The sequence below is a fragment of the Carassius gibelio genome, chromosome B17 (genome assembly GCF_023724105.1).
Source record: "Carassius gibelio isolate Cgi1373 ecotype wild population from Czech Republic chromosome B17, carGib1.2-hapl.c, whole genome shotgun sequence".
In the NCBI taxonomy this organism is placed as follows: Eukaryota; Metazoa; Chordata; class Actinopteri; order Cypriniformes; family Cyprinidae; genus Carassius; species Carassius gibelio.
Genome location: NC_068412.1, coordinates 29,209,205 through 29,221,017, shown reverse-complemented (window position 1 = coordinate 29,221,017; position 11,813 = coordinate 29,209,205). Strand labels below are relative to the sequence as shown.

Sequence of the window (11,813 nt, the reverse complement as noted above, 5' to 3'; positions counted from 1 at the left end):
GTATTACACAATTGGAAAATCAAAATCAGTGAGAGACTTATTCTGCCTGGAGATTTATTACTGGCATCCAAAGAGAGAAGCCCTCTTCATGTTAGTGTGTGTGTACCATTATGTTTTTCATCTGAATGCTGGTTTCTTCAGCTTCATGATCTAATCTGAAGGAAAAACTGAAAGTTCAGGGTCAGTTTGTTTAATACTGACCCTTATGACTGGTTTGTGGTCTACATCTAATGTTATTACAGCCTCAGATGAATTAAACACACATGAAAGACACTGGAGAAACATTTCATCTAAATGTACTTTATTGGAAACCACTAATCATGCAAAACTTGAATCAACTTCCATTTTCCATCTAAACCCCACAATCCTCTTCAGTTCTGCTGAAACATCTGTCTCAGAAACCCAACACAATCCACTTCCACATGCGTCTGGCTCTCGAACCCTTCCCAGTTAAACACACAGCTATGGATCTCTACAGTAATGATGAGTGGAGGAGACATTATTCGGTGCAGAGGATGGCCACGCCGCGCTCGTAGAAGTGATGCGGGTCTTCTTTGGTGGCGATGTCGAGGTCGACGGTGAAGATGAGGTCAGAGCGAGTGAAGTTGAGATACACGGGGAGCGTGACCTGCAGACGAGGACAGAGAAACACAGAATCACGGATCAGACCTGCACACCGTGGTCACTGCGTCTGCTAGGAGGGCTCAGTTAAACTCATTATTTGTAAATGTATAAACAAAACAAAACATCAAGTGTTATTTTTAGTGTCACCCTGATGATTTATCAAAAATGACTATCGAGGTGCCTCCAGAACAAACTACTATATTGTTTTTTAGAGAGTTTTTATAGATGAGACTGAGGTTGATTACAGGAGTAGAAAACTACAGAAATCTGTTTAATGAGAGGAAGATCGTTGCTGCCGAGCGTCTGCTTGGGTTTTATTATACTTCAATTTATCTTTCATATTGTAATGTAGTTTGAGCAACTACTTATCCTACAACTCTACAAAAAACATATCTATCCTTCAGAAGTGTTTAAGATTGCATCCCGATCAAACACACACTTCAGCTGCTGCTTTATATATATATATATATATATATATATAAAATATTAATATTTTTAAAATATGTGATTTTATGTACAAGATCTATTCAAGCGAGGATCACATTCCCACACGTTTTAGAAAGTGTTTTAATTAAATTGATCAGTTCACCTGAAGCTCTCACTAGAGGACAATACTTAATAAACTATGGAATAGTTTCTAGAAAAACAAATCTGCTTTAATAAGTTATAAAAGCTGTATAAAGGGATCATTTTAATGCTGTGTTGTAATAGTTTTTTTTTTTTTCTTAAAATCCATTTCATGTATTATATTGTTTTTGGAGAACATTAATTGTAATGTTTTTTTGACGTGGCCCTGGAGCATTAATCCAGTCCTACAGGTTCAATTCTTTGAAACCGCGATGTCTACATCATCATCTTCTGAATAAATGATCTCTCCAGTGATGTGTGGTTTGTTCGGAGAAGACAATATTTGTCTGAGATACAACTATTTGAGAATCTGGAATCTGAGGGAGCAAAAAAATCTAAATATTGAGAAAATCATCTTTAAAGTTGTTCAGATGAAGTTCTTAGCAATGCATATTACTAATCAAACATTAAGTTCTGATATATTTACAGTAGGAGATTTACTAAATATCTTCATGAACATGATCTTTACTTAATATCCGAATGATTTTTGTCATAAAAGAGAAATGTATAATTGTGACTCATACAGTGTATTGTTGTGTATTTCTCCAAATATCCTTCTGTGACACTGATGCTGCTTCTGTGCTGCAGGACACTGATGTTGTAATTAATTTGTAGTTATTGGTATTTATATATTCGTTCTTGTAATTGATCTCATTCTTTAATTTCACGATTAGTTTTCTTTATCTTTTGGGTGGAGGTTTTCCGTGTCTCCCTGCACAGGAAATGGATTGTACTTGTGTTTATTGTATTGTTCTGTCCCAGGAGCAGAGACTGACCGTGCTCCTCTTCTCGCTGTTGCTCTGCTTCATCCAGCGCAGCTGCGTCAGCGGCAGTTCAGTCGAGATACTGCTGCACAGAGAGAGCTTGTTGTTGGAGCAGGACGCCCCCTGCAGCTTCAGACCTGTGGAGACGGACAGAGCGTGAGACACACACACACACACACTCCTCGTCTCTCTCTCTCACACACACACTCCTCGTCTCACTCACACACACACACACCTCTCACAGACACACACACTGGTCTGTCTCTCACACACACACACACACCTCTCTCACACACACACACACACACTCGTCTCTCACCCTTGACCCCGAAGCTGCAGGCGTCCAGCGCTGCTCCCTGTGCAGACGTCACATTCACCTCCAGACACAGCTCCTCCAGAGACCAGCTGTTCACCTGAGCCACGTACTGACGTGTGGCCGTGATGTAGGCCTCGGGGACGAACAGACCGCCCAGGTTCACATGGATGTTCTGCAGGAGAAGAGTGAGAGAGTGAAGAGGAGAGCATCTGTGTCACACACCGTCAGAGTCAGAGTCGATGAGCTGAGGTGAACAGGGGCACGAGGACGCTCAGATTCTGCTGTAAAACACTAAAGTTTCAATCAGATCAGATCAAGAGCTGCATGATGAAGCAGGAACATGACTTCTGCTTCTGATTTATTAACTCTTTCCCTGTGTGTGTGTGTTAACTGTATTACACATCTCCTGAAAGAGCCGATGAAGACGCAGACACGAGACTTTGAAACTGGCTAATGTTAGCGAGTGAAGTGTTAGCGGCCTGAGAAGCTTCGGGAGAGATGATGAAGACATTAACAGCAGCTTTACTTCCAGAATATTACTGAATATGATCCAGATCTAGCGTCTGACAAACATCAGCTTTTCTCAGCTTTTTGCTCAAAATGATGTTTTTTTTAATGAAACCTAACCTACATTCAAGTGTTGATAAAAACAGATTTTTCTCTTTGAAAGCAGAGGATCTTTATTCTGTTTTATGGCATGTTCAGATATTAATGGCCATGACCATTTTAATAAAAATCAGCAGAAACGCTGGCGGGGAAAGAGTTAATCTGTGATATTCACCTGCCGTCGACTATTAATCCTGAAAACATTTAATTTTATTTGGTATTATCTTAGCATAACTTTTTCCAGAGCTGCATTAAAGATGAATCGAGCTCTTTCTGTAACTGACGGGGTTACTGAATCAATAATGTTTGCTGCTGTTCGCTGTGTGTGTGTGTGTGTGTGGGAGTGTGTTAGAGAGTGTGTGTGTGTGTGAGTGGTAGAGTGTGTGTGTGTGTGTGTGAGTGTGCGCGAGTGTGTGTGTGTGTGTTAGAGAGTGTGTGTGTGAGAGTGTGTGTGAGTGTTAGAGAGTGTGTGTATGTGTGAGTGTTAGAGAGTGTGTGTGTGAGTGTGTATGAGTGTTAGAGAGTGTGTGTGTGTATGTGTGAGTGTTAGTGTGTGTGAGTGTACGCGAGTGTGTGTTAGAGTGTGTGTGTGTGTGTATGTGTGAGTGTTAGAGTGTGTGTGTGTGTGTATGTGTGAGTGTTAGAGTGTGTGTGTGTGTTTGTGCACGAATGTGCGTTTGAGTGTGTGAGAGTGCATGCGTGTGTGAGTGTGTTTGTGTGTGTGTGTGGGCATGTTTTTGTATCATATCAGGACACAACTCTGTATAATGACATGGGTATGACACAGGTATTACAAGGAGAGGGTGACTTATGAGCACATAACCCATGTCCCCATTTTTCAAAACACTTATAAATCATACAGAATGAGTTTTTTTGAGAAAGTAAAAATGCACAAAGTTTCCTGTGAGGGTTAGGGTTAGGTGTAGGGTTGGTGAAGGACCATAGAATATACAGTTTGTACAGTATAAAAACCATTACACCTATAGGATGAACACACTTTACACAAAAACAAGTGTGTGTGTGTGTGCGAGTGTATGCGCGTGTTTGTGTGTGTGCGAGTGTGAGCGTGAGTGAGTGTGTTTGTGTGTGTGCGAGTGTGAGCGTGAGTGAGTGTGTTTGTGTGTGTGCGAGTGTGAGCGTGAGTGAGTGTGTTTGTGTGTGAGTGTGTGTGTGTGCACCTTCAGCTCTTTAGCGCCTCCGCTGGCCGCTGCCTGAGAGATCTGCTGCAGCTGCTTGATCCTCTCGCTGAAGTCTGCCACCCACTGGATGACGGTCAGAATCGCGGGGACGGTGTAGCGGCTCCAGCTGCGCGGCAGGATTCCTGCGGAGCACAGGACAGCGTCAGTGACCCGGCACACACATCTGAAGGGTCAGAGGTCACCCCGCTCACTCACCCTTGACCAGGTCATTGATGAGTGTGCGCAGGACGTTGGTCTGCTTCTTCTTGCCCTCGCACACATGCACCACATCGGTGAGATCCTGACGCACGTCCTGCAGCATCTTTGAGCCCATCTTCACCTCGCGCTCGAAGAACCGGAACAGAGGATCCTGGGAAGAACAGACGCTTGAATCACTGCTGCTGAAGTTAATCGATTCTGCACCGATGCAGTAATAAACCGTCATCGATTACAGTCTTCTGACATCATTCACAGACGCGCTCCTCACACCAGTATTAAAGTGTGCACACACAGTTTCTAATCAGAGATCACATTTTGGAAAAAGCAAGCTCCGTGCAGGAAACGTTATTTGATTACCACTTTATTACTTGAAAAATCTAAAGTTTAGCCTTGATGTTGAATTGTAGCAGTGTCGTTAAATGATTAATCAGATACAAAATATATATGTGTAACATATTGCATAATATGTGTTACGTATATATAAATACACACACATACAGTATATTTTATGTCAAATTTATATTCTTAATTTAATATAAACCTAACCTTTTTCTGAAATATATACCTGCATGTGTGTGTGTGTATTTAAACATAATAAACACACACCGTACACACACTCATACATTATGTAAACAATCTTTTTATTTGTGATGTGATCAATGGTTCGACCGCACGCAATGAAGGCGTGTCTGAGGTCACTGTGAGGTCACTGTGAGGTCACTGTGAGTGCGGGTCAGCTGGGCCAGGCTCGGGCCGTACCTTGATGTTCTCCACGGTGCGTTTGAGCGGGTTCACAGACTCCGGGATCAGCTGAAGCCAGTTGCGTGCCGTGGTGTGAAGCGTCCTCATCCAGGCCGGCTGTGCGTCAGACGACGACGTGCTGCGCTGCTTCTTCTCCGTCTCGTACGCCAGATCGTCCTCATCCTCCAACATCTGCATTTTCAGCAGCTTCCCCATCATGTCAATGCCTGAGCGGGAGGAAGGAGCGGCCACAGGGACAGGAAGTGAGGGACGGGAGTTTTTATAAAAGGGTTAGGAAAAAAAAAAAAAAAATTAACTAAACTATTATGGTAGACTGTAAAATATAGTAAACGGTTTTAAAAAAAGCAGACGAGAGGGGTCAGAGTTCAGGAGTAAACACGTCCTCGTACCCTGAGTCGTGAGCAGGACCTTCTCAGCGTTACTCGGCAAACCCAGCCACGATGGAGTCTGTGTGTCCGGCAGCATGTCCACCCAGTGGATGAACTCCTCACGCCTGCCACACACACACACACACACACACACACACACACACACACACTTCAGCTTCACAGAAACAAACAGGAACGAAACACTGCTAACGGTTCAGAATTCCTCTGTTCTGACACAAGTCACGAGAGCCAATCACTCAGGACTCAGTGTTCGCTGGGCTAGTAAAGATGCGTCACATTTTCCATTATATGGATATTAGCAGTCAAAATCCACACAAACAGTACTTGTGTGTGAATGATTTCTCAGATCATGTGAATTCATCATGCTGACCGTCAGAAAGCTTTAGATGCATGTTAAGATCACTTGTGAAAGCAGTTTGTCTCTCTGACAGCAGGCGGCGCTGAAGAGCAGAAACACAGCGGTTGCCCTGGAAACGCTGTAAACAACAGCTGCTACATTGTCTCGGAGCAGGACAGAGTTTCAGTCAGAGGTTGGTGTTTGTTGTGGGTGTTCTTCACACTCTAAAGGCGGTCGCACACCGGACGAGAAGCGCCGCGTCGCGTCGCGCCACATGTAGGACAACTCGAGGTATCGCACACCGGACGCGCACATTCTATATACGCCAGCTCAATTTCGCAGCAAGATGGGTTTAACTTTTAATGTTTTAACTTAATCTATTATTATTATTTTAAATATATGATTGTAATTGATAAAAGCTGAGTTTTGAACGTTAATTAATGAAAAGAATCTGTGTTATAAGTCTGTTATTGTTTTGTTGTATCTGTTGTCTAGGCAACTATGCAGCCTGAGTGAAAACGTAACCAAACACTTTGTAATGTTTTATTTCAATGAAACAAATGCACTGTATTTTAGTTTCAGTTTATAACATACGGGGTTTTTTAATATAAAACTATGCAGATGGCGTTCTGAGTCGTAGCTGGGCGCCGCAGACAGATGCCGAATGGCGCCGCCGGTGTGTGTATCCTCATAGAGAATAATGTGTTCGAAATTTAAAGACATGGGGCGACGCAACGCGTCGCTGCGCTTCTCGTCCGGTGTGCGACCCCATTTACACTTAACTGGAAACGTGTTTTTTACATTTTCATCTTAAAGTAAAGAATATTAACTTCTGTAACAAACGTTGCTTATGCTCATCATTAATGTTAATTCATTAGGGTTAACTAATGAGATCTAATTGTAAAGCGTTACCTATTGCTCTTTATAACACTTCTGAAACATTTTTTTTACTTTATAAATATTGTTGCATCATTCAGTTCTTTTTGCTATAATTTTTTTTTTAAACATATTATACTGTATTATGCAAACTTTGCAGCTTCACAAATAAGACGAGATCCATCAGTGAACAATTCTCCACACTACAGACTGAGGAAAACTTCACAATGACCGACGCACACTCTTTCTCCTCCTTCTCCCCACTCTCAGAGATGGACGTCTCCAAAATTCTCCTGTCCAATCATCCTACTACTTGTCCACTTAATCCTATCCCCACTCACCTCCTTCAAGCGATCTCTTCTTCAGTCATACCTTCACTTACTCACATTATCAACTCCTCTCTTCAATCTGGAACATTTCCCTTAGCATCCAAGCAGGCTCGGGTAAACCCACTGCTCAAGAAACCATCTCTAAATCCAGCGCTTCTTGAAAACTACAGACCGGTATCCCTGCTTCCATTCATTGCAAAGACACTTGAGCGAGCTGTGTTCAACCAGCTTTCTATGTTCCTTGTACAGAACAACCTCCTGGACAGCAACCAATCTGGCTTCAAAAGTGGCCACTCAACTGAGACTGCTCTGCTCTCGGTTACTGAAGCCCTGCGACTAGCAAGAGCAGCTTCAAAATCCTCGGTACTCATCTTACTGGACCTGTCTGCTGCTTTTGACACTGTTAATCACCAGATTCTCCTGTCCACCCTCAGAAAGATGGGAATCTCTGGAACTGCTCTCCTGTGGGTTAAGTCCTACCTCTCTGACAGATCCTTCAGTGTGTCTTGGAGGGGTGATGTTTCAAAGTCACACCACCTTGCTACTGGAGTTCCTCAAGGCTCAGTACTTGGACCACTTCTCTTCTCCATCTACATGACGTCATTAGGATCTGTCATTCAGAAGCATGGCTTTTCTTATCACTGCTACGCTGATGACACCCAACTCTACTTCTCATTCCAGCCTGATGACCCGACGGTAGCTGCTCGCATTTCAGCCTGTCTGAGTGACATTTCTAGCTGGATGAACGACCATCACCTTCAGCTTAACCTTACAAAGACTGAACTCCTGGTGATTCCAGCTAACCCATCGTTTCATCACAACTTCTCTATACAGCTGGGCTCGTCAACCATAACTCCTTCGAGGACAGCCAGAAACCTAGGAGTTGTGATGGATCATCAGTTAAGCTTCACAGACCACACTGCTACAACGACCCGTCCTGCAGGTTTGCCTTATACAACATTAGGAAGATTAGACCCTTCCTGTCAGAGCAAGCAACCCAACTTCTTGTCCAAGCTCTTGTTCTCTCCAGACTGGACTATTGTAATGCTCTCCTGGCTCTTCCTGCATGTACTGTCAAGCCTCTGCAACTGATCCAGAATGCAGCAGCGAGGGTTGTCTTCAATGAGCCAAAAAAAGCTCATGTTAATCCTCTCCTCATCAGGTTACACTGGCTACCAGTAGCTGCTCGCATCAAATTCAAGGGACTGATGCTTGCCTACAAGACAACCACTGGCACAGCCCCAGCTTACCTAAACTCACTGGTTAAATCCTATGTGCCCTCCAGAAGCTTGCGCTCTGCAAGTGAACAATGCCTTGTGGTGCCATCCCAAAGAAATTCAAAATCACTCTCACGGACCTTTTCCTGGACTGTGCCCAGCTGGTGGAATGACCTCCCAATCTCAATTCGTGCAGCGGAGTCTTTACTCATTTTCAAGAAACATCTAAAGACTCATCTTTTTCTCCTGCACTTAACCAACTAACACCAGTACTTTTCCTTTTCTTGTCTTTTTCATTTAATAAAAAAAAAAAAAAAAAAAAAAAAAATTATATACACCTGGCTGTGCGTTCTATACTAGACTAACTGAGACTTGTCATGGCACTTGTATACTGTTGTTGTTCTCTTGTTGACCTGACTGCTTCTATTGTTCTCATTTGTAAGTCGCTTTGGATAAAAGCGTCTGCTAAATGATTAAATGTAATGTAATGTAATGTATTATGACAACACTTTTCAAGTCTGAGACCATCACAAGCCTAGCTTCAGTCTTCACACAGACACTGGATCCCTGTTCTGATGCAACACTTGGATAATGTGACGCAGCGTAATTCCTCCCGTTTTTAATTTCTCTATCTGATGCTCTCTGTGAAGCTGAACTCAGTGAATGGGTTTGTTCTGACCGGATCCCGTCGGGCATCTTGATGTCCTTGTGTCCGTCCACTTTGAGCGCCAGCTTGAACTCGCTGTCGAAGCTGCTGGTGGTGAAGAGACGCTCCAGGAAGGTGTTGAGCAGCCGCTGGTCGAACTCGTTGTCGATGCGACCGCCGTAGATGGACTGAGCCATCAGTGTCCTCAGCGCCGCCCACGGGATCTTATCTGGAGAGATGTTCTGCCGGCCCTGCGGAGAACCACAGACGCTCAGAGCCTCTCACACACACGTACACACACACACACACACACACACGCACAGGAGATGAGGAGCGGCTCGAACCTTCGCCGTGTCGTCCAGCCAGGTGTCCACCGTGTCGCAGGCCGAGCGCAGATCCGACTCTCCGAACTCGTACTTCTTGGACCAGCCGAGCGGAGCGTAACGCAGGCGCTCCTGGATGACGGCGTGGAACCAGGCCAACAGGAAGTACAAGCGCGCTCTTTCGTTTGGAGGCTGAGAGAAGAGACAGACAATAAACTACACGATGGAAAACTAACAAACACTGACCCAGATACGAAGCACTATGAGAAAATGATTCACCGTGAGCTTTTGTTTTTACATTCTCCATGAGAAGTCCTTCACAACACTGCACCCACTTGAGCTCCTAACGCTGCATCTTTTCCTCCTATTCTTTTCTTAATCATTACGATATTAATAATCATAATCGTTATTTTTTATTTTATCTTAGTCATAGATAGGAATAGATGCAAAAAAGAAAAGAAAGAAGTGTATACTGTATTTTGTTCTCATTTTACATTCAGCAAGGCAAGTTTATCTATAGCACATTTAGTACACAATGGTAATTCAAAGTGCTTTACATAAAAGAAAGTAAAATAATCATGAAGAAAAATAAGAATAAAACAAGCAATTTTAAAACTTTTAAAATTATTAAAAAATGTACTAATTTAAAATGAATTTAAAACAGATAAAGACATTAAAAGTAAAGTATTCAAGAAAAAATAAGTAATCAAATGATAAAAATCACTGTAGTGTTTTAATTTCAAATAAATTGATTAAAACCACAAAAACAGTTTAATCAAGAGCAGCGAGCGATTCCCTTTTCTTAATAATTATTATATCTAATATAGCTTGCTCTAATCTTTTTCTATTCGGTTTTCGCTTTATTTATATTTTTTATAAACTTGCTAAGTGTACCGCGTTAAGCTAACAGATTTGTTATAGCACTTGTGTATCACTGCTCTTTTGTCATCATTGGTTAAGGTCTCTGTGGATAAAAGCATCTGCTAAATAATGTAATCTAATATTACACATCCAATGTTTTTCCCCAAACGTTCACTTAAACGTGCAGTATGGAATTTTTGGCCACCAGGGGTCACTCAATCAAAATAATAACAACAGCCAAGTCCCTCTAGAGTAGATATTTTTTGATAACAAACAATATGTTTGCTGCGTGGATCAGGCGGACTTAATGAAAATGCAAATTCATCCTTTGCCAGCAGGAGATGTTTTAAAGCATAGACATAAAGCGCTAGAAATAGAGGTTTCCCCAGTAACAGCTGTAAACAAAGCAGAGCTATGCTCACACGCTGCTATCAGGCATATAACATGCACGTCTTCCTTCAGAAATACAGCGATATAAAAACACCTGTGCCTCGCTTTGATATTTAAACATATAAATGTAAGGAATTATTATTATTAAACGTGCGGTACGTAACGTTACTCAATGAAGCCTTTTTGAAAAAAGATCAGTTTTAAAATTGTGGCGAGTCTCCAAAAATAAATAAATGTATGGGAAACACATCCCACAGCACAACCACCTGAGCCCAACTTCAGTCTACTCATCACCTTGCCTTTAACTGCGTTTGTAGAAGGCACCGCAGCCAGACCGATATACACGACCGTGCGCCCGATGAAACAGTCTATATGAATTATGAGACCCCTATCAAATCAATATTCCATCTAGCTAGTAGTAATATATGTTAAAAAACACGGCCGCCTTTCGTTAATAATTATAATTACGTTATACTATGATATCGAACAAGTTAGAGAACTGCATTTGAAGCTACTTTATTCAGCTAGATATAGAACAAATGTAGATTTACATGAGAGCTAGTGCGTCTGCGTTTTACACAAGACATCATCGTTTCACAAAATATACGGATATATAAAGTTAGCTGAATGGGTGCATCCCTGTTTATCAGAAAGCAAGCGAGTTCGGCATCTCTCTGTAGTTTCAGCTTGTCACGAAGCTCTCTCTATCTTGGAAATGCAACTCCAATATTTACCCGTGTCTTGTTGTTTCTCTTGTCCCAAAACCATCTCGGGTCATTTATTTCACCCGTGCGTTTGCGCTTCACAGAACGTGCAGGCAAAGCATAATCATGATCCATAACTAAGTTACTGATTGAGGTTTAAAAGCGAATATAAACAATATAAATATAAAATATAATAGTCTCGATAAAGGCTACTACTTTTTCTTCTTCGTCTCTTCTTTGTTTCTGTTCACCTTTGTATTTGGCGATTCCGCAGGAAGTTAGATAAACTAGAGGGGTCAAAGTTTATATGACGTCATAGACGGGGGACAAAACGGAAATAAAGAAACGTGCCGTGTCTCCTAATTAAACTATAATTTTCTCCGGATTTGAAAGTTCGTGGAAACTGTCGGGATGATGTAAGTACACAACTAAAAAATATATATAACATAGATATAGTGATTTCTGCTATTTTTAAAGCAGAAAAATTACATATTGCGCCTTTAAGACAGAACAGATTATGTTTGTGTGAATATTTCAATACTGTAATTCTGTGTATATCTATCGTGAGCGCAGCATGAGAAGCGAGCGGAGAGACGACGATCCTCTCAGAAAAGCCACAAATAAAGGTTTAATCACTATCTGGAG

At 42.0% G+C, this 11,813-nt stretch overlaps 1 protein-coding gene across 2 annotated transcripts in view; it reads right to left on the bottom strand.

Annotated features, from left to right (window-relative positions):
• Window positions 1-284: 284 nt before the first annotated feature.
• dync1h1 (dynein, cytoplasmic 1, heavy chain 1) overlaps window positions 285-11,813 on the bottom strand; it is a 43,426-nt gene continuing 31,897 nt past the window's right edge. For both annotated transcript variants that reach the window (XM_052581458.1, XM_052581459.1), the window contains exons 70-78: window positions 9,235-9,405; window positions 8,924-9,141; window positions 5,486-5,589; window positions 5,094-5,302; window positions 4,332-4,485; window positions 4,116-4,258; window positions 2,335-2,503; window positions 2,028-2,152; window positions 285-628 (exon numbers count right to left, since the gene is read on the bottom strand). In XM_052581458.1, the coding sequence (XP_052437418.1) occupies window positions 500-628; window positions 2,028-2,152; window positions 2,335-2,503; window positions 4,116-4,258; window positions 4,332-4,485; window positions 5,094-5,302; window positions 5,486-5,589; window positions 8,924-9,141; window positions 9,235-9,405 (1,422 nt within the window). In that variant the 3' untranslated portion in view covers window positions 285-499. The remainder of the gene's footprint in view (window positions 629-2,027; window positions 2,153-2,334; window positions 2,504-4,115; window positions 4,259-4,331; window positions 4,486-5,093; window positions 5,303-5,485; window positions 5,590-8,923; window positions 9,142-9,234; window positions 9,406-11,813) is intronic.